The following is a 27003-nucleotide window of genomic DNA, read 5'->3' on the forward strand; positions in this document are numbered from 1 at the left end:
AGCAGAATCTTGAGCAAGTGGCTCTCCATCTAGATGATATTGTTTCAACCGTACATGCCAAGCTAAGCTGCATACTGCAGAGACAGTCTTGAATTGGTGTACAACATTCCGTGGAATGAAATACACATCATTGTCATAAAGTTGAATTCGAGCATACCGAATACCCTCTCTTCTTATCTGGTTGAGTTTTGCATCATCTACCCATTGAACACACTAGAAATAAGAAAACGAGGACCAGGAATTAAAATGAGAAAACAGGTCCAACAATTAAAATTGTACACAGGAAATATATCACTACAATATTTTCTGGCATACAAAAGCAGAGGTAAGTCAAATCTTTCTCAACCTCAACCCACTTAAAAAATAATTACAGAATTCTTAATTTTGGTACATTTTCCCTGAATTTCATCAGCTCTCGATTGGCCCACTAGTTGAAGTTCATCTCATAATGATAAATTACTTTCTGGAAACAGTAGTTGCTGTATTGCGATCAGAAAATATAATCCAATAAATGTCCAAGTAAAAAAATGAAGTTCAAAACTAACTAAAAGATGTAACCCAAAGTTTTTCCTCCTCAGATGCACTGCTCCAGCCCTGTAGCTTTTTAACCCGCCATCCATTTAAATGCAATTTTCAAGAGGGTCTTTGATTATTTTTTTAATAAAAGGAAAAAAAAAGAAAAAAATCGGGTTTGGCAGGATATTTCCTTCCCCGAGCCAGAAGAACTGAATATTGTCTCAATGGCCCAAGAGCTTCCCACCCTAAATGGTTCTACACTTTGCAGCCACAACAGTGGGGAACAGCAAAAACAGAATCTGCTACAACAAACAAACGATAACCATTTTGATTAAATTTTAAATGTCTCCAAAATGGAATGTAAATATTATTTATAAATGTATTTTGATTATCTAACGAATTACCTGAGACAATGGTGGCTCATGCAGATCTAACTGCAACCTCTGCACTACCTCTAAGAAGTCTTCTGCATGAAAACAAATCACATCTTTGGTTATACGAGGTTGATCAGACCTGAAAAAAAAAAAGAAATAGGTTTCAGTGAGCCAAAAATCATCACTAATGCAATTGTTCATTTTGAAAGATGCCAAGTAGTTGAATGTCAGTTGGTACCTGTACTCTCCATTTGCTGAGTATGTAATATTACCGGTAGCAACATGGAAGATCTCACATGTGAAATAATGGCCAGACATTTATCAAATCAAATAAATGACTGAGACTTAACACTGCTGAAGATTAATGCCCGTCCCAATATACCCTTCAAAAATCACTCAAAAAAAATAAATACATTCAGCAGGCATTTGCACCCACCAACCATTTAATTCACATATTTTTGGTTATCCTAATCTCTTCGAACCTGTTAGACTTACATCTAAGTGTCTAGATTTATATTTCAAATGGGTCTGGAGTCTCTTTGCTGATCTCATATTTTGCAAACTGCAGAAAGGTGCTTTAAAATACAGTTAAGTGAGCTCACAGCACGGACGTGTGGTCAGGGGAGGCAGAGCCTCACCTGTCATACTCCCAATGAAAATAGCTGATAAGAAAAGTAAAGAAAAATAATAATAAAAAAAAAAAATATAAAGATTTTTCCACTGATCTGTTATAAATGTCATTTCTATATGAATCTGATCATTTTTTAGTCAAGTCAAGTCTAGTCAAGTTTATTTGTCACATACACATACGAGATGTGCAGTGAAATGAAAGTGGCAATGCTCGCGGACTTTTGTGCAAAAGACAAACAACAAAACAACCAAACAAATTATAAACACAATCATAACACACATATTCTTTTACATAAGTCAAAATTGCCAAATTTGTGCAGCTCCACTGCAAATACAGGGAGAGATGATAGGTGAGGCAGTGACGAGCTGAGCCTCCCCTCTGATTGCGCAACCCCTCAGAAACTGGATGGAACGCGGGCAATAAGCGTGTGCCTGTTACTATCTCTCTGTATGTCACCAATGTAATGTTTGTAAACCCCTTCATTGCATGTTCTCGCCTTCCATAGTCCAGGCAGCTTATTTCACGTATAAATATTAAATTTAGGCTTGCTGGTCTCGTCATAAAACTGCAATGAAAAAGCACCAGGGGAGGCAGCGATCACATCTGCCTCACTGAGGGGGCGCGTCTTGAGCCCAGTGGAGGGAGAGCGAGCATCAATTACGTAGGCTCAGCCCACGTAATTGATGCTACCTCACTCTCCCTCCACACTAGCTAGCTTCAGCAGCGGCGGTGCAGCACTGGATTCCACCGCGGGCGGCGCTGACTGGTAGGTTGATTCATTGTAGCGGCAGATTCGGAAGCTCTGGGCCGCTGAGAGCTCCCAATTGGGCCCCGCGCTGGAGTAATGTACTCTCAGCCCGTGTAGATCTACCCTGGGTGGAGGGGGGAGAGAGGGGTGGAGAGAGAGTAGAGGGGTGGAGGGGGAAGCAAGGGATAGACGGGGAAGGGGGTGTGAGGGGGAATTGGAAGGGGAGGTGGGTCGTTGCCTCGCGGTCCCGGGGCAACGCTCCCGCCCCTCCAGTCGCCATGCTTCACGCACACAGCCCCAGCTCCACCCCTCACTCTCCCCGGGGAGATGCAGGTATCAATACAGGGAGGGCCGGGCCACTGATACTAGCCAGTGCCGCCCCAGCCATTGACCTCACCGCACGTCACTGGCTCATAGATATTCTCTACACTAAACATTTGCATGTCTGACAATGAAACCTTTAGTTATTCCTTTCACAGGACATGCCGCAAATTCCTTTCACAGGACATAGTGCTGCAAATTTTCAAACATTTAAATAGTTTAACGTAGATATGTTATTCATGGAGTTCGAACAATGTAGAAAAACTCCAAGGTATGAATGCAACATATTTGTTCATCTAACTTTCTATATTCTAAAAGTATTATTTTAAAAAACTCAATGCTAGACCATTAAGTTAAATATTCTAAAAACTTCAACAAGGATGAACAAAGGAAGAGAGTAGCAAATATAATCATCTGTCCCTTAAAAATTCAGACTGGAGCATTAATAAAGGAGAACAGGGAAACAGAAAACATGTTAAATAGAACGTGTATTTTCACAATGAAAACCGTTAAAGCCACAAGGAAAAAGTGGGTAATGAAAAGAGACAACATTTATGCCTCACATAGCCACAACATAATAAACATAATTTAATATTCTTACTCCACAAATCCATAATTATCTTTTACTGCTTTGATACCCAGTCTAAGTGGTTCCTCATTTAGCAGAATTGCCTTTATGAAACAAGCAAAACCAACCTCGCACCATTTCCTTATTCAGCAGAATACATCACTATAGTGACACAGCTATCCCAACTCCAACGATCCAGGTTCAATCATGACTTCCAGTGATGTCAGCGTGACCAAGTGGATATGCCCTTTGATGCCCTAAGTTCCTACCACGTCTTAAAGATGTGTGTGGTGATAGGTTAATTGACCAATGTAAATAGCTCCCAGTATATAATGAATTCCAGAGTCGACAGGAATATGGGGACATACAGCTATTGGAAAAAAAAAGTGGGGGAATGGGATTTGGTGTGACTTGGCATACATCTGTTTAACCAAATCGAAACTCAACAGAATATTTTATTGGGACTTACAAAAATTGCCATTGTGCTGTTCATAGAAGTTAATTCTGCTGCTGTTCAGCTCCAGTGACCAGAGTTCACTACTGACCTCTGCCACTGTCTGCATGGATTTGGAAGTTCTGTCCGCCACCACATGGGTTGTCCCAAAACTCAAATTTCCTCAAACACCCACGGTCAAACTTGCAGATTAACAGCCAAATGGAAATTGTCCTTAGTGTAGGTGTGTGATAGAATGTGTGGGGAGGGAGAGAGAGGGAGGAAAGAGTTATAAATATTAGATTACAGGAAGATATTTGGGGCAAGAAAATAGAAGGAATTGGTTTCAGGTTGATTATTAGCGGAATGGAATGATAGGAATGCTCTGTGTGCCAACACAGAATATACGGCTGAACAGCCTCCATCTGTGTTGTAAAGTAATATAAGGAATACAGAGTGGTGGAACAATACAAATAATGTATGCATAAGTTCTGCTCAATTTACCATTAGAATGAAGAGTATGAAATTGAATTTTAAGCTTGAAAAATTCTGCCATTTATTGCATCTCTTCTATCCATAGTACAAATTAGTTTGGGATGTTGAATCCAATACGCAAGCTCGGTATTCCGACTGCGCATGCCCAGGTCATAGGTCACTAGAGATAATTATTCTTGGCAGCAAAGCTGCTACATGTATACAGACCTGCGTTTCATCCGTAATTAGGATCGAACCCGGGTCTCTGGCGCTGCAAGCGAGGTTGAATTGCTACTGGACTGGCCCCATCCCCTCCCGAGTGTCCCATCCCTATCCGGGGGTGGCCGGATATGTCCGGGGTAACCCTGGACTGACGGGACACCAGCCCGGAGCAGTGGCACCCCCATGCTTATAGCCAGCGCTGAGAAGAAGCGCAAACTCCAGCTCAACTCTGTCTGGCCCGCCGGGTTAACAGACAGCCCTGGACTGACGGGACACCGGCCTGGAGCAGTGGCGGCCCCAGGCTTACAGCCAGCGTGGAGAAGTAGCGCTAACTCCAGCTCAACTCTGCTCCGACTCCCGAGGAACCCGTTCCCCAACGGACCAGGGACTGTCAGCTGCACCTCTCGCCTTATCCCATGGCCGTCCGTTAACCCCCTCGGTGCCGGCGAAAGCCGAGCACCAATCATCAACGGGGATACACAGAAAATGCCGCAGTAACTCAGCGGGTCAGGCAACATCTCTGGAGAAGGGTCTCGACCCGAAACGTCACCTATTCCTTTTCTCCAAAGATGCCCCCTCTCCCACTACCTGGCACCCCCGTTCCTCAGATTAAATATATTTTTACACATAAATGAATAAAGATGAGAATTTTTACACAATTTATACAGCCAGCGCTTCGCTCGCTTTTTCTTTATCATGAATGACCTTTGACAAATCCCATGATTCCTTGCATTTTTTGGAATACCAAACTCGCTTATTGAAATGCCTGCTTCTCAGCATAGATCAGATTTCAAACATGCGTCACAGGTATCACTTTTCAAGTTCAAGTTACATTTATTGTCACATGCACCAATTGGTGCAGTGAGATCAGAGTTACCATACAGGCATAGGAACAAAAAGAACACGATACACGATTGAATTCAACATGAACATCCCCACACAGCGGAATCAACATTTCCCACTGTGAGGGAAGGCAATAAAGTTCAGTCATCTTCCTCATTGTTCACCCATGGTCATGGCCTTCGAGCCCTTCACAGTCGCCGGTACGGCGGCCTGATGTTCAGGCCCTCTCGCCGAGATGATCGGAACTCTGATGTCGGAACGGAAGAACACTCTCAGCGGCTTGGAGTTTCCAAATCGGCCACTTCTTACCGGAGACCGCGGCTCCCGAAGTCCACAGGCCGAGCTGGGCAAAGCTCAAACACTGACGACCCTCGGCAAAGAATCCCAGGAGTCCGTGATGTTAAAGTCAGCGCCGACCGCGGCTAGAAGTTCCGCAAACCACAGCTCCACGATGTTAAACAGCAGGCCCAACACTCTGGAGCTTCAACACGGCGATCCCCGGTAAGGCATCGCCCGCACCGCGATGGTAATTCAGTGCTCCGCCGGTGCTGAAGCTCTGGTCGGTCTCAGGCAGGAAAGGCCGCGCCAATCCAGATAGTAGGCCATGGGGGGGGGGGGGAATTGCGACTTGGAGAATAGACGCATCTTCGACCAGGAAGTGACTGTGAAACGGTTTCCCCCATTCCCCAAAAAGGGTGAAATGACAAACAGACTGCTGGCGAGGCTGCCGTGCGCCACCCGATGATCATGTTGATGTCTCCCATTTTATGGTCAACCACTCCCATTGAAGGCTCCAGATTTTTAAATCTATTAAAAATGTATTAAAAAACTTATCCTTTATGCAAGGATATTTGACAACAAAAAAATAACCTGTATACCTTTTCCTCCCAAAACAACAAAAATCAAAGAAAATATTAGTTTCCTAATTGGTTTCCTAAAAATTAGTTTCCCCAATTGCATTTAAGATAAAAAGGCCATTGACTAAATAGTGACAAGGTCACAAAACAATTAAGTGTTATATTTTTCTGAAAGCATATAGTTAAAATGGAAGAGTTAATCTGTTTATTTATTGTGTATATATGGTCTATAGACACAACCTTTATCTTTAGTTTTGTATTATGTTTACATATTCTGTTGTGCTACAGCAAGTAAAAATGTCACTGTCCTATCGGGAACACATAACAATAAAACTCTCTTGACTCTTGAAATAAAATGAGAAAAATAACCATCCGAATGGCCAGCATGAAGTTTGTTCACATAATTTACTGACCAACTTTGATATACATGTAAAAAAATATTATCCCTCCTAATCATAATTTCAAAGTAAGTTAGTTTATTACCAATGTTTTTATCTATAACAATTAACATTTTCTCAAAGTTAATAATGTTTGACTATTAGATATAGATATAAAAGCCTCAGGTGTGTGTTGCCATCCAAGTAAAGACTGATAGACTTTTCTTCATACTTTATTAACTGTCATAATTAACAGCATATGGTGCAGCCAAATAATGTGGCCAACTCACATACCAATCTCCACACTGTACAGCTTTCAACACTCCAACAGCTGCTGTAGTCTGGCGCTCAAATCCTTGTCCAATATGATCCGCATGGGCTCGAGTCCTATCCTCAAAGAGCATTTCACGTGGTTCACTTGCACGAGGTAGATACTGTAAATTTTTTATTTCATTGGTGGTCCTATGGGATAGATAAAAATATAAATGCAAAATCTGTCCAATTTTCAGATTTTAGATTTACCCAATCAGCAGGCTTAGTTATTTGCAAAGAAACTGCATTTTACCAACACAATTGGGATGCTAATGAGTTACAATTGGTGCTAAACTCAAATAACAGTACAAAACAAAAGAGGTGATTTGATCTGCCGACTGTACGTTTTCTAGCCTTGCCCCTTGTTCTACTGATAAATATATATTAATCTGTACTATTCCTAGTCATTTTGCAATATTTGCCATAAATATAGCAATAACACATTGCTATATTTGAAAATATATTTTTACATAATCCTTATTTTGAAGACTTGCACATAAATCACTTGCAAGGGTTAGAAAAATAAATGATACTGGTACTGCTTTAAAAAAAATGGATTAGATTCTCTCGGTGGGCAAAATGTAATTTTTACATCATTAAGTACATGTGGCTACAATTTATGTAGAAACCCTGAAGTGTACGGAATGTGGTGCCTAATCGCTTAAGGGAAGATCGGAATTTTATTGCAATAGAAGCACACATCGACTGAATAACTAAACTAAGAGAAATAAGGAACTGCAAGAGCTGGCCTATAGAAAAACAGAAAAATGTTGGAATACTCTCAGCAGGTCAGGCAGCATCTCAAGTGGACGTGGATAGATGACATTGCAGGTCAACACGCTTCTTCAGAAACATTCAAGCATACTTTGAAGAGATTTCACAGTGGGGTAGTAAAATGGAGACACAAGGAACTGCAGATGCCAGTTTACATAAATAGTACTGGAGTAACTGGATGATATGGATAGGCAACGTTTCAGGTCAGAATCCTTAAGACTGATTCTTTTCAGACTTCTCAATTGAATGGTTAATCTTAGCAAAGCGACGTTTGGGTAATTCTCCTTAAGAACATTACTTCAAAAACACTAGCATATAACATGCAACATCACAAGAATATCAGTGCATCATGTGATCTCATGTGACTGCAAAGGCAAGATCAATAAGATCTTGAAATCAATTTTGATCTTATCTTGAAGCACTGTTTAAAATCAACAAAAACAAAGTCCACAACACAACCAATTGAGCAATTAGCACAGTTAAATTATTTAAATGCAGGGCTATAGGGATTCTGAGCTGGGTACAAAATCATTTTAACATTTTAATTAACTCAGCTGTGCTGTAGCATCCATCACTGGATCCACCAACTTCCATAAACAAGCAAAAAATATTTAGCAAAAACTGATGTAATACTGTTTGTGCACAATATTCAAAACCTCAGTTTTCAGGACTAGGACTCGCACTTATGGAACATCCTTCAGGAAATATACATGCAATACTCGGGTCTCAACCCGAAACGTCGCCTATTTCTTCGCTCCATAGATGCTGCCTCACCCGCTGAATTTCTCCAGCTTTTTGTCTACCTGCAAACTACAGGGTCTGTTATTGTTTAAAATTGTTTCTATCTATTTTGTAAATACCTGAATGAAGTAATGCATTCATCAAGGCAAAAATGTTTTTTTTTAAATACAAAAAAAAAGCATTATGGGGAACTATTTGCACGCTGTAACTGCCTTTGGCCTATATCGCTTAAGAACTCTGGTTAACACAAAGCTATTAAACTCAAATTTAAAATTAACACATTAACTAGCATCTATTGCTATTCATGGAAGAATACCAAGAGTATACTAGATTTTACACGTGGAGTGTTTCCCAACTTCACTCCTGAAAAGACTTGTTCTAAATTTTTAACCATGAACCCAAGTTTCAGATATCCCAGCCGGGTTCTACAAAGCCCATTACTGTCAATAGTTTTTTTATGCAATACTTTTTAATCAAACCAAATTAACATTTAGCTTCCAGATAGTATTAACTCTGTTTAAAATTGTTTAAAATTGTTTCTATCTATTTTGTAAATACCTGAATGAAGTAATGCATTCATCAAGGCAAAAATGTTTTTTTTAAATACAAAAAAAAAGCATTATGGGGAACTATTTGCACGCTGTAACTGCCTTTGGCCTATATCGCTTAAGAACTCTGGTTCAAGGAGCTCTGGACCAGGGAGCTCATTGTAGACTTCAGGAAGTCCAGAGGCGGCACGCACACCCCAATCCACATCAACGGGACGGAGGTGGAACGTGTTTCTAGCTTCAGGTTCCTGGGAGTCAACATCTCCGATGACCTCTCTTGGACCCACAATACCTCTACTCTGATCAAGAAGGCTCATCAGCGTCTCTTCTTCCTGAGGAGACTGAAGAAGGTCCATCTGTCTCCTCAGATCCTGGTGAACTTCTACCGCTGCACCATCGAGAGCATCCTTACCAACTGCATCACAGTATGGTATGGCAACTGCTCTGTCTCCGACCGGAAGGCATTGCAGAGGGTGGTGAAAATTGCCCAACGCATCACCGGTTCCTCACTCCCCTCCATTGAGTCTGTCCAAAGCAAGCGCTGTCTGCGGAGGGTGCTCAGCATCGCCAAGGACTGCTCTCACCCCAACCATGGACTGTTTACCCTCCTACCATCCGGGAGGCGCTACAGGTCTCTCCGTTGCCGAACCAGCAGGTCGAGGAACAGCTTCTTTCCGGCGGCTGTCACTCTACTCAACAACGTACCTCAGTGACTGCCAATCACCACCCCCCCCCCGGACACTTATCATTATTTATTCAAATCGTTTGCTATGTCGCTCTTCCAGGGAGATGCTAAATGCATTTCGTTGTCTCTGTACTGTACACTGACAATGACAATTAAAATTGAATCTGAATCTTGAATCTGAATCTGTTTGTGCAGGCATAATTTAACTCCTTGGGACCAGAGCAAGTCTCCAATGCATTCTTTCCAGATGGCTCTCCCATAACTGCTTGATTATAGCATAATCAGGCCTTTATAAGGCTGCAACTATTTAGTCCGTATTTACTTCCTTAGGCTCCTGAGAAGATTCGACATGTCCACAGATGCACTGCAGAGTGTATTTGGTTTAAGAAGGCAGCAGCACCTTGTCAAGGGCAACTAGAGACCAGCAACTAAATGCTGCCTTAGCCTGTGAAGGCCACATCCCTACAATAAAAGATATACAAAACATCAATTCAAGTAGCAGGTTTGCAAGCTATAAGCCAGAGGTTCACTAACACTCAAAGCTATATAATATCGACTTACAGCTCAGAAAAAACCCTTTGCCCACCAGATTTGCATCCACTTTCAATCACCCATGTACATTGATCCAAGATTATTCTGTTTTTTATTCTCTCCATATTATAAACTCCTCCTATACTGCTCACCCATACACAAGGGACAATTTACAGTGGCCAATCTACCAACCTACACATCTGTGGGAAGAAACTGGAGCACCTCGAGGACTCTCAAGTGGTTACAGGAAAAACACAGAGAATCCATGGACTGCATACAAGGTCAGGTCTGACCCTTGGCCTCTGGCACAGTACCTCGACAGCATTGCATAAAGGGGGAGGCCCTGCACTGGTCTGTGCCTCACCAATGAACTAGATCTGGTTTCACAGCATAACACCACGATGGAAGAAAAGCATTTGACCAGACCATATGTGACTGGGCAACAGAAAATTCCCTCAATACATTAGTGAGAAATTATTTGAAAAGTAGCGACAGACAAGCAAAAACCAACAGGTAATGAAAATAACCACTATTCAAATGGAATACGCAAATATGAGGAAACGATCAAAATTTGCTACAACTACTATGAAACTAACAGCACCCTTTGGCACTCACACATTTAAATACTGAAGTCCAGCAATTAGATTTCTGATGATAGTTCATTTACCCAAAATATTAACTCTGATTTTCTCTCTCCAGCAGAGCTTTTTGCAGATCTTATTCCCATGACAAGTAAGCAAGTAAAAGTGACTGCAAGTGACTTGTGGATGCTTATCACCTGGAATGCAAAATTACAGCCCTGGTTAACAAAACAAATTAAGACATTGAACTCACCGCCGTCGTTTAAAAGGTGATTTTGGCATGTCTGCTATAGGGATCACCTGCTCTCCTGGACGAACCCACATTATAGGACCATCATCACTTTCTTTACGGCACTTAAGTTTGAGACTAGAAAATGATCCCCATGGTAATGTTCGCTATTGACAGAAAAAAATATGCCATTATTTTACGGTCTCTCTCTCTCTCTCTCTCTATATATATATATATATATATATATATATCTATCTATGTCTATCTATGTCTATCTATATCTATCTATATCTATCTATATCTATCTATCTATATATATATTATACACACTAAAAATATTTTAGTTAGAATTACAAAAATTAACAAATAAAATGTGTATTAACTTCAGATACAAATGTAATTAGTTATCAAATACAAAGGTAATTAACTATAGAGGGATAAATCTAAATGATCAAATCAACCACCTGAAATGGTTTAATTAGCCATTTTGTTCACATGCTATTTTTCTGTGCCATTCTTGTATAGGACCGCTATAGAAGAATTCAGGCCAAAGGAAAAATATATACTTAGTACAAAAATGGTACTTCAAAACAAGGGCAATGATTTTTTTAATCAAAGTAATTGCTATGAATGCATTATAATTTAAACTAATACCCGTTTAGGACATTTAAACTCAACCATTTGGGGCTTTTGCATTTTCTTTTAAAACCATGCTTGTAAAGGTTGAAACACCAGCAATCATCTCCTTCCAAGTAGGAGAACTGTTCTTTTTATGTGTGGACATTCCCTCGGTTACATACAGATTTTAAGAACTGTCTGCTATCTGCAGTTTCAGCTAAATGGAAACACTTGTGGCTCAAATTGCAAATGTTGCACTGATAGGTTAATTAGCTGCAGATTTGTAGATCGTAGTTAATTTTAAATCTTAGTTAGAATCATTTTTTACATATTTGTTCTACAGATTAAAATTATGCAAGACCATGGAAGCTGCCAGATCTTTGAGCGCTAGATCAGTATTATTATAATTTTGGATATTATTGCATTGACAAACAATGCTCCTATAGTTTAATCCTGCCTTTAGAAATTAGATCCCATTATTACATTGTTCAAAAATTAATATGTTAGACAGACATTGATTCAAATTTAAATATCCAAGCAAGTATTTCCAGTTATCGATGTTCCAATTGATTTTGCATTAATAGAAATATAACCAATTACAGAAATTAGTTGGACCACATTAGTGATATTTAAACAGGTTCGTAATAGATGTGGATTAGCTTTGTGTTATTTTTCATTTCCCATTGTTCAATAAAAACTGTTTTCAATTATTATGACTACTGATAGGAAAATTAATAACGATAGTAGTCCCAAACATTATGTGCATGAATCGCAAAAAAATGCCAACTAGTTCAAGTAAGTGGTTGGGATGGGAAATTGTCTTTATTGTAAGAGGGTTTGGAATATGGCATTGTTGCAATTGTACATTTACACAAGTGAGGCTACAGCTAGAGGACTGTAGATAGTTTTGGTCCTCTGATTTAAGAAAGCAAATACTGGCATTGGATGCAGTCCAATAAATGTATCTGGTTCCTTTCTGGGATAAGAGAATCAACCTACCATAAATCGTTAAAGAAACAACATCTATATTTTTTGGAGAATAATAGAATTAAATCCAAATAGGGCTCAACAGGGCGGATGGCATTTGTTTCCATTAATGTTCCCATCAGAGGGGAAAACTCTAACCAGAGGACATAGTTACAAGTTTATTTAAAACTGAACTTTGCAGGAACTGTCTCTTGCAGAAGAGGGTGAATTTCTAGCATTTGCTAGAATAGAGGATTGTAGAAGTTAGATTAAAGGGGGTCTTTAATGGAAGTCAATATATTTTGAAAAGATCAGGGAATTGAGGGTCATAGAGAAATAGTACAAAACAGACAAGGCCTTGGCATATCAGCAATGAAAACATTGAATAGAGGGGCTGACTTGAAGGGCCAAATAGCGTCCTCCTGCTCCTATTTTCAAATGTTCCACAGTTGATGATATTTGTACATAACAATAAATTAAAAAATACTTGCTTGTAAAAAAGGAGACTCTTCCAATCTGTCCAAAAACTCTGGAAAATAGTCCCCAACTTCTTCATCCACAGCTCCTACCAAACTGATCTGTCGCATTGGACCAGCCCTGTAAGTACCATGCGAATATGTACGCTTCACCTATTTCAGATTTAAAAAATGTTAATGTTAATCAAATGTGCAATCATGCCATGTCATCAGATATGACATTGCGTACAACCAAAAAATATATAGAAATGAAATACATTTTTTCAATCATGCGAACTGCAGCAAAAATTAGAGCTTTTCTATTTGATATTCACATTATGACCAGATGCAGTTTTTCTGTTACTATTGAAAGCATACCCCAACTATTATAAAATAACACTCATTTATAAAACAACAACAAAATAACACTACGTTGGATACTCTGCCATATATCTTAGAAGAGATAAAGGGGCATCATTTGATTTGGCAGCATCCAATTTATATGCTCTTAATTGGATTTTAGATGACAAAGTTTTAAAACAGATGTGGCAAGTTATTGAATAGATATTCTGATAATGACACAATAGAAGCCAGGCAAGTGGGGTTTGAATAAATAGTATGCAACTGAACATCTTTATGACCAAATTGAAGAATTGGAAAATTAATAGCCCAAGGACTAAGAAATATTTTGTTACAATGGTTGAATTCAATGTTAAATCAGGTACAGAGTAAAATAGGGGAAGCGAAAGAACAATGGACAGAAGTAGAGTTCATCTTGATGAAAAACACTTAGCTTTCATGAATTTCGCCAAAAATCTTTATCGTCTTCTGGACAACACCAATTTTCTTATGTTTATAAACTGTCGAATAGATTACAAAGACTAGTGGACACTGCCAGGTCCATCACGGGTTCCGACCTTCCCACCAACGAAAGGATCTATAAGAGGCGCTGCCTCAAAAAGGCAGCCAGTATCATCAAGGACCCACATCACCCTGGACACGTTCTCATTTCACTCCTGCCATCGGGAAGAAGGTATGGGAATTGAAAAACCCATGACATCCAGGTTCGGGAACAGCTTCTTCCCAACAACCATCAGGCTATAAAACACTACAGGGCCATTCTTTGGAAAGTGAAGCAAAATTTCACACACGTGACCACATGTCATCACACAAAGTAATACATTAAAAATTATTGTAAAATATTAATCTTATTCATTGCTATTTTCCTACCTACAGAACTATAATGCATGTCTGCTAAAGGTATGAACATTCTAGCTTTTTAAAATTCAGAGTTTGTAAGATAAGACTGAGTCATGAAAAAAATGCGTCCGTGTGAGGTCACACACGTGACCAGTCATATTTGATCTCTAACCCTAAACATTGTCAGCATAACATAAAAACTTCACATGATAAATTTTGAAAAAAATGAATCATATATACAGTACAAAACAATATACCTGTAATACTTTCAGAATTAGAAGAGATGTATTCCACAATTGTTCACATTTTTGGTCACACACATGACTAAGAATGGGCCTACAAACTCCAACTAAACTTCATCTTGGTTGCACCAGTGACTTTGGGCTTTGTTTTGTTTTGCACTATATTGGATTTTTTAATATAATTATTTTTTTTGTGTGTTTATTCTGTTATCTATTGAGTACTGTGTTGACAAATCTATTCTGCTGCTGTATTAAATAATTTAATTGTTCTGTTTTGCTACATCCAAAATTAAACACTTGATTGGCAATGAGCACAAAGTAGTTTAGCGCTTCAATCTTTAGGTCGTCCAATATCTTACTTCAGTCTTAGTTTATAAATTATAAAGATTATAAATATAACAAACTACTGCATCAGGATAGGACTGGACGTTTAAAAGCACAACTTTAGGAAGAAGTTACATGATATATTTTGGTGGCATAATTTATGAATTAGAATTGCCCAAAAGAAATAATCTTCAGATCTCTCAAATAAGTATAATCTTTTAGTTGACTTCAGGAAGATGGGTGGACTGCACATCCCGGTCTGTATCAATGGTGCTGTAGTGGAAATGGTTGAAAGCTTCAAGTTCTTAGGTGTAAATATCAATTAGACCTCAAGGGGTCCAAATGACAATTAAATTGAATCTTGAATCTTGAATGGCTTACTCCTTATTCTTAAACTGTGGCCCCTGGTTCTGGACTCCCCCAAGATCGGGAACATGTTTCCTGTCTCTAGCGTGTCCAAGCCCTTAACAATCTTATATGTTTCTATGAGATTCCCTCGGCCTCCAACAGGAGAAGACCGGGGACTGGTGCCGACGACTCACCTCACCGTCGCGGAGCTGGCCGAGTCTGGAGCTGGTGGAGCGGTGGTGGTGGAGCGCTGCTGCTGCTGGCGGCCCGACCTCCGAGATTCGGAGGCCTTCTAAACTCCAGAGTGTACAAGCCCAGCTGCTCCATTCTCTCAGGATATGACAGTCCCGCCATCACATATTTATATTTTCTGGTCTGAGGTTGTAAAAAATAACCGAGATTTAATATATTATTGAAAACTCACACTGGCAATAAAGATTAATGTTTGCAGGATTTTTCTTCAACCAATAACAATTGATAAATACATGAAGTTCTTTTTAATACAATTCTTCTCAGCTGATTACTTTGGATAACTCTGAAAAACAATACTGCCTGGGAAAGGAACATGTAATCAATGAAACATAGTAATCCAGTCACTCCTTTAACTGCATCCGTGTCTTCTGTCCAAATTTCCATTAGGTTTGTACCATTGCAATAGCAAGTGTATATAGCTTCACAATTATTTCTTACTGCATATTCATGCTAATTGGAGAGTAAGTAAGTAAATTTTATTTATATAGCACGTTTAAATCAACTTGCGTTGAAACCAAAGTGCTTTACATAGAAGAAATAATTAGGTTTCCGTACATCCATAGAAAAATTACAAAAAAAGAAAAATGACACAACACATAATAGAATTTAACATGAACGTCCCCCCCACAGCAGAATCAAAATTTTCCACTGTGAGGAAAGACACTAGAAAGTTCAGTCCTCTTCCTCTGTGATCACCCACGGTCGGGGCCTATTTGTGGCCTCCGCAGCCTGTCCGATGTTTTCAGGCCCTCTTGCCGGATGATGACGCTCCGGCGTCGGGAGAAACACTCCTCAGCAGCTTCGAGTGTCTGGAACGGCCGCTCCCTCCCTGGAGACCGTGGCTCCTGATATCCACAGGCCGCACTGGTCGGAGCTCTGACTCTGGTGATCTCAGCGAGAGATCCCAGGCTCCGCAGTGTTTTAAATCCAGCGCCGCCTGCGGCTGGACGCTCCGCAGACCGCGGCTCCTCGATGTTGGAGTTGGCGGTCAGCATTCCGGAGCTTACCGTACGGCGACCCGGTAAGGCATCGCCCGCTCCGTGACGGTGTTTCAGTGCTGTGCGGCCACCGACGCTGGGGTTCTGGCCAGTCCCGACAGAAGACGCCACTCCAGTCCCGATGGTAGGCCACGAGGAAGGGCCGAAGAAACAGCTCGGAGGGAAGCCGCCTCTTCGACCAGGTAGGGACTAGGAAATAAAGTTTCCCCCTTCCCCTCCCTCCACCACATAAAAGAAGACGTCCAACAAACATATTTTTTAACAGGACAAAAAATAAAAATAAAAAAGGGTGAAAGGGCGGACTGCAGGCAGAGGGGAGGAGATTTATATAATTTTCATTTAATTCATTAGAATCCCTCTTGCTCTTACTTGCACCAGATTAAAGTAGGAACAGAAGATTTACTCCTTTCTTTCACGTGACTTTTCATACAATAAATGAATCAGCATGTTACTTTCTTTGAGAACCACACATTGGCTTATACATTTTTTTAATTCAACTTTTGATAAGCTAATCAAGGCATGATAGGGAATGTGCGACATTTATAGATAGGCTGCATCACATGAAGATTTTTTAATGCAATAAATAGTTGGACAATTCTGTAAAACAGTTTACGCTGGAGTCATCCAATGTCAGCTATTCTGTGATTAAATACATCTGTGATAGTTCTGCTAACAATGCTGTATTTAAGCTCTCTTTAGCGCCTGCTCTGTTGGAAATTGATCAAACAAGCAAAAACGAGTTAAGCTGCATGCAAAAATTGGCAGTTATTCATTTAAATAGCGGCCATTTTAAAAATCTAGCACCTGCCTTAATGTAGGGGACAAATTAGATTGCCAAGTTTTTCCTCCTTTTCTAATTATTTTTGAGAGGTTTGCATAGATGAAACCCAAACCCAAGAATTACTACTGACAACTACATTATTACAGCCACAATGTTGTAGCACTACATTGACATCTTTCATCCGAGCCATTTTTTAATTTATCTCTACATGACTTCAGTAATCCCTAAACCTACCATTCTTATTTTACATGTACAAAACTCAATCTTTAGATATCCTTTTTCCCCCAACTTAACCTACATGCTCAGAAAATAGTTGTACACGTACTAAATTCAACACATCAGTAGGGATTGCAAGCAACTGCATTCATCAATGCAAGGAGACTAGTCATTGAGGAAGTAAACAATGTTACCGACATTGTATTATGAGAATTGCACTAACATTCCAGTTTATTGCTGCTAAGCAACAGGATTTTTCTGTCATCAGCCTGCAGCAATACCTACAGATCTGTCGCTTTAATTCCGAATAACATTAAAAGATCCAATAAACAGCTATGAGACTATTTGATAATCCAGAAGGTTGGACAACTGGCTCACTAGTGCTGTTCCTGTGCTCCCTTGAAGTTCACAGGGTGCTGTTTCCCATGTTTACCTGAAGCTTTATGAGGGTTTCCCCACACTAACTTACTGAGTTCACAGGAATATCTCAAATCTTGAATATAGTGTTTAGTTGCCATATACACCAAGAACTGAACAATGCATAACACGCACATTAATGCAACAAACAGCTATACAAGAATACAATAAATTATCAGTACACTAGGAAAAATGACTACAATACTGCAAGCAGAAGTATAGTGCAACCTTATACAAAGCCCATAGTTGTTCTGTGCTGAGGTAGGATTGTGCATGGTGGTTCTAGTTGTTCTTGAACCCAAGGCTCCTTCCTGTATTATCTTCTTGATGAGAGGAGAGCGTGGGCAGAAAATTGAATTGAACATGTGCTTTGTCACATGTAACATCACAAGTCACAGTGAAATTATTTGCTTACATATCTTATCTTTTGTTCTTCCACCCTTCTCTCCTCCCCCCTCTCTCTCCCCCCCCCCCCCCCCCCCCCCCCCCCCCCCCCCCCCCCCCGGTCCCTCCATTGTTCCTTCCCTCGGCAATGGCTTCCTCACTCCACCTGTCTGTCCTCGTCCATCGTTCGGCGACCCCTCCACTAACGCTGCCGGGTCCTCTCTGGACGCCTCAGTGGTGCCAACCCAGGGTCCAGCCGTGGGCTCCGTCGACCCAGGCACCGATGGCCGCGGGCTTCGTCAACCTGCGAGGCTCCACCGACTGGCGAGGTTCCGGGCCGCGAGGCTCCGGCCTCGGCTTCTCCGCGGTACCTCCGGAAGGCATGGTGCGGGTCTTTGATTTTATCTGTCTTTTTGAGGCGGCATTTTCCGTAGATCCCTTCAATGGTGGGGAGGTCAATACCGGTTATGGACCCGACAATATTCAAACTTTCTGCAGCCTCTTTTGGCCTTGAACATTTGGTTTATTGAATCTGGCCATGATGAAACTACTCTGCTCTATAAAGTACACCTATAGAAGTTTGAGGGACTATTTTGCAACATACCAAATGTTCTTAATCTTCTAAACACAGTAGAGGCATTGATGAACTTTCTTTGCAATTGCATTAATGTACTAGGCTCTCGACAGATCTTCAGAGATGACATTCAGAGGTGAATGTAAGCGGTTTACACTCCCCACCACAGTCCCGTCTGTGGATCCTCAACTTTCCCTTCCTGTTGGGAGCGGGATAATTGTTCTGACACAATCAGATCATCAATTGCCTTCCTGCACCCTCATCATCACCCTTCATTTGTCCAACCATAGTATTATTGTGAACTTGAAAGATGGCAAGTGAGCAGTGTCTGGCTGCACAATATTGGGTACAGAAAGTGTTGAACCGAGGACTGGGCACTCAGACTTGAGATGCCCATGCTGATGATCAGTGAGGATGTGCCAATTTGTACTGATGGAGATTCAATTGCATAGAGATGAATCGAGACCCAGTTCAAAGTTTGATGATAAGTTTAGAGGGGAACATGGTAGTGAACGTCAGGCTGCAGGAGAGGAATAACAGTCTGACTTGTTTTCTTGTTATTCACCATGTCCAGTGCTGAGTGGAGAACCAGCAAGATTGCACCTTATGTTAATCTGTTGTTGCAATAGGTGAATCTTAGTGGGTCCAGAACCTTATTAAGTAAGTTGATATGGATCATAATCAACTTATCGAAGCACTTCATCACTATGGAAGTTTGTGCATTGGAGGTGAATTGAAAGTGTTTTGAAGTATTGATAGGAATAACAGCCAAGAATTTGGAAATTCCCTGGTGCTGAATTAATGGATTTTATGCGTTCCATCTGCTTGCTCCATTATTTAAACGTTGCATAAGTCAACCGATCAGAAACAAACATAATGTGTTCCATTCACCCAGCTTATCACTCAAAGTACCCACATTCCCTCCTGTAACATATTATTGTGCTGAAAGTGAAATACTCAAGATTATCATCTTCTTGTCCAAATTGAATTTAATCAATGAAGATGCTGGATAAACGATAATAAGCATACTAAATTTTACAAGCACAACTGAGTAGTCAGTAGATGGCATCACTATGACAAACAACATTTGTTAATCATCTTCCAAAATAACACAATGTTGTTGATATGGTTAAAAACTGCTCATCCTAAAAACATGTTGAATTCATCGCCATCAAAAAAGCCGTTACCACAAGAGCTTCAAAATCAATTAGTGAAAATAGACTAATAAACTAGATTAAATTACAAGTTATGCAAACACCTTTTACTTTGAGGTTAAACTCTTGCAACAGCCCATTAATAGTGCCTTTGCGTGCTAAAAATCCCAAAGCTGGAAGATACAATAGCTTTTAAAATGTGCATTTTTACATCTTATAAACATAATTCACAACTTAAAATATGCATTTTCCAACATATCACTTGCGTTAACTATTAGTTAGATTTTCCAATATTGTTGAATTATTTCGGATCAATACATTAACTTGTAAAACAGTATACATTGTACAGTTTTTTTTTGGACAAAGTCAATGGATTTATGAAGGGGAAATCATGCTTGACTAATCTTCTGGAGTTTTTGTGGATGTAACAAGTAGAATAGATAAGGGAGAACCAGCAGATGGGGTGTATCTGGATTTTCAATAAGCCTTTGACAAGATCCCACACAAGAGATTAGTTTGCAAGATTAAAGCACATGGTATTGGGGGTAGGGTATTGACATGGATAGATAACTGGTTGGCAGACAGGAAGCAAAGTGCAGGAATTAATGGGTCCACTGTGAGGTTATTCAATTTGGTGGCAAGAACAAGATTACACATTATAGACAATAGTGAATAGGTGCAGGAGTAGGCCATTCGGCCCTTTGAGCCAGCACCGCCATTCAATGTGATCATGGCTGATCATCCACAATCAGTACCACGTTCCTGCCTTCTCCCCATATCCCCTGACTCCGCTATCTTTAAGAGCCCCATCAAACTCTCTCTTGAAAGTATCCAGAGAACCGGCCTCCACCACCGTCTGAGGCAGAGAATTCCACAGACTCACAACACTTTGTGTGAAAAAGTGTTTCCTCATCTCCGCTCTAAATGCCTTACCCCTTATTCTTAAATTGCGGCCCCTGGTTCTGGACTTCCCCCAACATCGTTTCCTGCCTCTAGAGTGTCCAACCCATTAATAATCTTATACGTTTCAATGAGATCCCCTCCCATCCTTCTAAATTCCAGAGAATACAATCCCAGCCGCTCCATTCTCTCAGCATATGACACTCCCGCCATTCCCGGGAATTAACCTTGTGAACCTGCGCTGCACTCCCTCAATAGCGAGAATGTCCTTCCTCAAATTAGGGGACCAAAACTGCACACAATACTCCAGGTGTGGTCTCACTAGAGCTCTGTACAACTGAAGGACCTCTTTGCTCCTATATTCAACTCTTCTTATGAAGGCCAACATGCCATTCGCTTTCTTCACTACCTGCTGTACCTGCATGCTTACTTTCATCGACTAATAAACAAGGACCCCCAGATCCCGTTGTACTTCCCCATTTCCCAACTTGACACCATTTAGATAGTAATCTGCCTTCCTGTTTTTGCTACCAAAGTGAATAACCTCACATTTATCCACATTAAACTGCACCTGCCATGCATCTGCCCACTCACCCAACCTGTCCAAGTCACCCTGCATTCTCATCGCACCCTCCTCACAGTTCACACTGCCAACCAGCTTTGTGTCATCTGCAAATTTGCTAATGTTACTTTGAATCCCTTCAGCTAAATCATTGATGTATATTGTAAATAGCTGCGGTCCCAGCACCGAGCCTTGCGTTACCCCACTAGTCACTGCCTGCCATTCTGAAAGGGACCCATTAATCACTACTCTTTGTTTCCTGTCTGCCAACCAATTTTCTATCCATGTCAGCACTCTACCCCCAATGCCATGTGCCCTAATTTTGCCCACTAATCTCTTATGTGGCACCTTATCAAATGCTTTCTGAAAGTCCAGGTACATTACATCCACTGGCGCCCCCTTGTCCATTTTCCTAGTTACATCCTCAAAGAATTCCAGAAGATTAGTCAAGCATGATTTCCCCTTCGTAAATCCATGCTGACTTGGGATCCTGTTACTGCTATCCAAATGATTCAAGATTCAAGAGTTTATTGTCATGTGTCCCTGATAGGACAATGAAATTCTTGCTTTACTTCAGCACAACAGAACATAGTAGGCATTGACAAATGTGCCGGTATTTCATCTTTCATGATTGACCAGCATCTTCCCCACCACCGATGTCAGGCTAACTGGTCTATAATTCCCCGTTTTCTCTCTCCCGCCTTTCTTAAAAAGTGGGATAACATTAGCTACCCACCAATCCACATTATTATCTGAATGGTGTCAGATTAGGAAAAGGGGAGGTGCAACGAGACCTGGGTGTCCTTGTACATCAGTCACTGAAAGTAAGCATGCGGGTACAGCAGGCAGTGAAGAAAGCAAATGGCATGTTGGCCTTCATAGCGAGAGGATTTGAGTATAGGAGCAAGGAGGTCATACTGCAGTTATACAGGGCCCTGGCGAGACCACACCTGGAATATAGTGTGCAGTTTTAGTCTTCTAATTTGAGGAAGGACATTATTGCTATTGAAGGAGCGCAGTGTAGGTTCACAAGGTTAATTCCCAGGATGGTGGGTCTGACATATGTTGAAAGAATGGGTCGACTGGGCTTATAATCACTGAAATTTAGGATGAGACGGGATTTTATAGGAACATATAAAATTCTTAATGGATTGGACAGGCTACATGCAGGAAAAATGTTCCCAATGTTGGGGGAGTCCAGAACCAGGGGTCACAGTTTATGAATAAGAGGTAGGCCTTAGGACTGGGGTGAGGAAAAACTTTTTCACCCAGAGTTGTGAATCTGTGGAATTCTCTGCCACAGAAAGCAGTGGAAGCCAATTCACAGGATGTTTACAAGTGAGAGTTAAGGGGCTGCCCCACTTGGGCGATCTAATCTGCGAGTTTAGAAGAGTGTCTTTGACCTTCAAACTTGCAGCATGGTCGACACGTGGTCCTATGATATCACTGGAACTCTCCTTCATGCTCGAGGGAAGTTCCCGACTACTCATGGCCTCAGCTAGGTCGTGGAAAATGTATCAGAATGTTGAAAATTTTTCTGCGATTAAATATTGGACAGCATGGTTCTTTTTGACACGTAGTGCAGTGGAGTGGGGTCGCTTTTTAGTTACAGGCAGTCGAGGGCAGCCGTAGGCAATCTCCTTCGCTGACCGGGCATTTTGATTGGCTCATTGGAGTTTTCAAGACCCAGGAAAACTTACCGGTAGGTTAAATGCCCGATAAACTTTATTATACTTCTTAAAAGGTTTTCCACTTCTTCTCCCCCCCCCACCTTCTCGCGCTCTGTAAAGGACTCACCTTACACTGTGGCAGCCGTGTACCTTCCTCTTCATCGCGCAGACAGTGCTCCCCCGCTTTCGCGGTGTGTGTGTGTGTGAGAGTGTGAGTGTGTGAGAGTGTGTGTGGAGGTGGGGGTGGGTGTGCGCATGCCCTAGAGCTTGAAGGTCAAAGACACTCATCTTAACTCGCGGATTAGGTCACCCTAGTGGGACAGCCCCTTTAGATATAACTCTGAGGGCTAACAGAATCAAGGGACATGAGGAGAAAGCAGGAACGGGGTACTGATTTTGGATGATCAGCCATGATTATATTGAATGGCGGTCGCTGGCTCAAAGGGTCGAATTGCCTACTCCTGCACCTATTTTCTATGTTTCTCAGACTTCTAAGAAAAACTAGCACCCTGCAGGGCAGAACCAGATGCACGACACAATTAGCAAAAATAACAACGTTTTTTTTTGTTTGCCTCTTGGAAATATCTGCATAGGCTGTGTGGAAATATCTGTATTGCCTTTGTATCCAATAAACCACAACACAATGTTTTAAATACAACATTAATTATCAGATTTAAATTGTTACATAATTAAAAGCTTATGATATTAATCAAAATAAACACTTCCAGTGAAACTTAAAAGCAGTGATTATTTTCGAAACCATAAGTCCCAGCTGTACAAATTATGGTGGTTCTCTGTTAGAGCAGCATAAATCAGGGACCAATTTGACAAGTGGTGATATGATCACCACATTTACTGACAATGACTGGTTCATCATTGTATACTTTATCAAAATTTGTGGTAATTCCTAAGTCGATAGGTAGCCAGATGTGGGGACAGTGGATAGGGAGAATTATATTTCATATTTATAATCATCACTATTATAAAAATATTCCCAGGGTGTTATAATAAGTTATGCACGAACTTAGATTACAACTTCCAGACATGTGTCACTGGAGTTGTAGCTACTTTTTTCAGCCGAGGTCTATCTAACGGAAATAAAAATAGAAAACCCAGAAACATTCAGCAGATCAAGTACTATGTAAGAACAGAGTTAACTTTCAGATCTGACTTTTTGTCAAAAATGGGGGAAAAGAGAAAACAAGTTAGCTTTCAGTTCCAGAAAAGACGAGGGAAGAGGGTGAAAGGGAATAGGAAGAATAAACTGAACATCTCTGATAGCACAACGACAAATATATGGGGCTGTTTAACATGCTCAGCAGGCCACACTGATTGAGAGAAAAAAACCATGTCAATAAAATGCACAGATGGATGACTGACCGAACTGACCAAACAGAAATAAACTGAGTTACAGACAGAAACAGTGTGGTATCCAAAACTGGAGAATTAGATGCCCTGTCCAGAATTTTGCAATGTGTTCATATGAAAGATGAGGTGCTGTTCCTGAAGCATGTGTTAATAAACCTTGTAAGAGAGTACGAGAGTACAGATTGATAGGTCATATCGGCATGGACATTTAAATAAGAGAACAGGGTTACTCGTAAACTGATCACGATGCTCCACAATGCAATTGATCAGTGTAGAAGATCTCATTGTGGAACAAGTGCATGTGAATCGTAGCTTGTCACCGTTTCGTGTCCTTGGCGATGAGATGGGAAGAGGTGAAGGGAATGGTCTTTCAAATCCTGTGGCTGCATGGGAAAATACTGCAAGATGGGGGTTGAGGTTCGTAAGAATTGAAGGGAAAACGCGAGTTGCAAAGGGAGTGATCCCTTCAAAATGCTGAAGGGGGGGGGGTGAGGAAAGAGAAGGAAGGGATGCATGCCTTGCGGCGGAATTTTGTGAGAGTTGACTAAAATTACGAAAGCTTATTAATTGAATAAGAAGGCTGGCAGGGAGAAGGGAAGGATCACAAATACTGTTTTGCTGCCCAAGAGGAGGGGGTAAGAGCAGAGACGTGGATAAATAGATAAAATGTGGTCAAGAACCCCTTACACTATGCCAGATGGGAAGCCACATTTTAGGACTGAATCTGCGCAGAAAGTCCCATTATTAGAGCAAGTGCAATGGAGACAGAGACTATTCAATGGAAGCATAGTCAAGGCAATTGATAAAGTCCCCGAGTTTCCAATGGATGTTTGTGCCAAGCCTATCCACGAGAGAGAGCTGGAGAGATAAAGGAAGGGAAGAGTCATGACTAAATATCTGGCTGACCTATCCAAAAGGTTTGCACTCAGGTTTATTTCAATAACTCACCAATCACCATCAATACCAATGGTGAAAAGGGTTACAGCGGTTGTAGCTTCCAATAGAAAACACTGCCACTCTTTCCTCAAGTGTCATTAAGTATATTAAATTCTAAATCACACACCCTACCTGAGCATTGAAGTTTGAAATGGTAGTTGTCTCTATATCCTTCTTTCCCAAGATCTCTATCTTCACTGGTGCAGTTGGAAAGCTATAGGCAAAGTACTCAAGGAAATCGGGCAAGTATGCAGCAGCTCCATGAACAATGCCCATTACATAATAGGCTGCAGAATTATTCTCACTAAATGTCAGATTCACAAATTCATCTGAAAATCTCTCCATCTCCACAGGAGATAACGATGAGAGCTCATCCATATAGGCATGCACCACTGAAGCTCCTCCATTAGGCTGGTCTTCTATGTGGATAAACCTTCTGAATTCCAACAGATTTAGCCTTGAACCTTGGTTTTCAACATTAGAGTTGCTGTACATGTTGGGTGAAAGGTGACCACTTTCCACAGACAGACATTCAGGCAATCTATCATCTGGGTATAGAATGGTTAACTTTTTCACATCTTGTATTGAAGTCAACTGCTTTTCTTTGATTTCTGACATTAGCTCCGAACAAACTGTTTGTATGGATTTGCTGCACATTTTGGGCTGTTTTCGTTTTTCACTTTCCTTGTGTTTCTTTTTCTTTTTCTTCTTAATTTTTTTAAACTGAAATTCTTCAGTGCTAAGTTTTCTTTTTTCTCCATTACCTGCAAGTGAATGAAACAAAAAAATATCTATAGCTTCAACAAATTTGTAATGCCATCTTAAATGTAAAATCTCAGGTTCATAAATGGCAGCCTATTTTACACATTTCCTTAGAGAGGTTTTAATTTCAATCAGGGTTACAGAGGAAATATGTAGGAAGGGACTGCAGATGCTGGTTTACACCGACGATAGACACAAAATGCTGGAGTAACTCAGCGGGACAGCAGCATCTCTGGATAGAAGGAATGGATGACATTTCGGGCCGAGACCCGAAACTTCACCAATTCCTTCTATCCAGAGATGCTACTGTCCTGCTGAGTCACTCCAGCATTTTGTGTCTAACTTACTGAGTAAATAGTTCAAGATAACCAAATATATTTCATTTGTGGTTCTTTTTGAGGAGTTTTAACTTCTAATCAATTGTGCTCTCCTATTTATTTACATCCGACCAGGAATGCCAGTATCAACCAGAGAACAAGGCACTACCAAAGCTTTTGAACCAGTGGCAAAGAATTGCACAGGAGTAGTCTGAGGTGACATTATCCAGAGAATTAAGCACAATGTATTCCCTTACATTTGACATAACTAGTTTGGTCAATGCAACAAGAAACCTGGCTCCTATTAATTCATCACCAATGGAAGTGTTACATGACCTTTTAGATTAATGTTTATAAAGACAATGCAAAGGAAAACAAAATTAGATTTTAATAACATCTGTATTAATGATTGCAATGCAACTCCACAGAAAAATAAAATTCACTTTCTCTGGTAAACAAAGCATGATTACCATGCCATTTCATGTGCATTGAGATGAGAACCCCCTTTCCTATCTCCACCACACATTTCAGACCACTTGATGAGAATCAAATCACCAGCCTTTCTGGGCAAAGAATGTAATACCCTTCATTCATTCAAATATTCTATAGTAAAGAATCTAAAGAGTGTATGTAAAGCAGTTTAGAGGACAGCAACATCAAAATGCTTACTATTCGGAGTGATAAAATACAGATGTGTTGCTTCCCCCCACCCTCAAAATTAAACACTGTGGCAAAGGTGGACATTCAAGGAAAAATTATATTTAAAATAGGGAGAAATTGTAGTCTTGTGATAC

At 40.6% G+C, this 27003-nt stretch overlaps 1 protein-coding gene across 1 annotated transcript in view; it reads right to left on the bottom strand.

Annotated features, from left to right (window-relative positions):
* The window catches only part of LOC129707799 (lysine-specific demethylase RSBN1L-like), a 44360-nt gene that overhangs the window by 1035 nt on the left and 16322 nt on the right, over nt 1–27003 (bottom strand). The window contains exons 2-7 of the mRNA XM_055653131.1: nt 25263–25894; nt 12841–12978; nt 10790–10932; nt 6659–6826; nt 921–1029; nt 1–213 (exon numbers count right to left, since the gene is read on the bottom strand). The exon at nt 1–213 is cut by the window's left edge and continues 1035 nt beyond it. Coding sequence (XP_055509106.1) covers nt 1–213; nt 921–1029; nt 6659–6826; nt 10790–10932; nt 12841–12978; nt 25263–25894 — 1403 coding nt within the window. The remainder of the gene's footprint in view (nt 214–920; nt 1030–6658; nt 6827–10789; nt 10933–12840; nt 12979–25262; nt 25895–27003) is intronic.

Source organism: Leucoraja erinacea, chromosome 22, assembly GCF_028641065.1.
Source record: "Leucoraja erinacea ecotype New England chromosome 22, Leri_hhj_1, whole genome shotgun sequence".
Lineage (NCBI taxonomy): Eukaryota > Metazoa > Chordata > Chondrichthyes > Rajiformes > Rajidae > Leucoraja > Leucoraja erinaceus.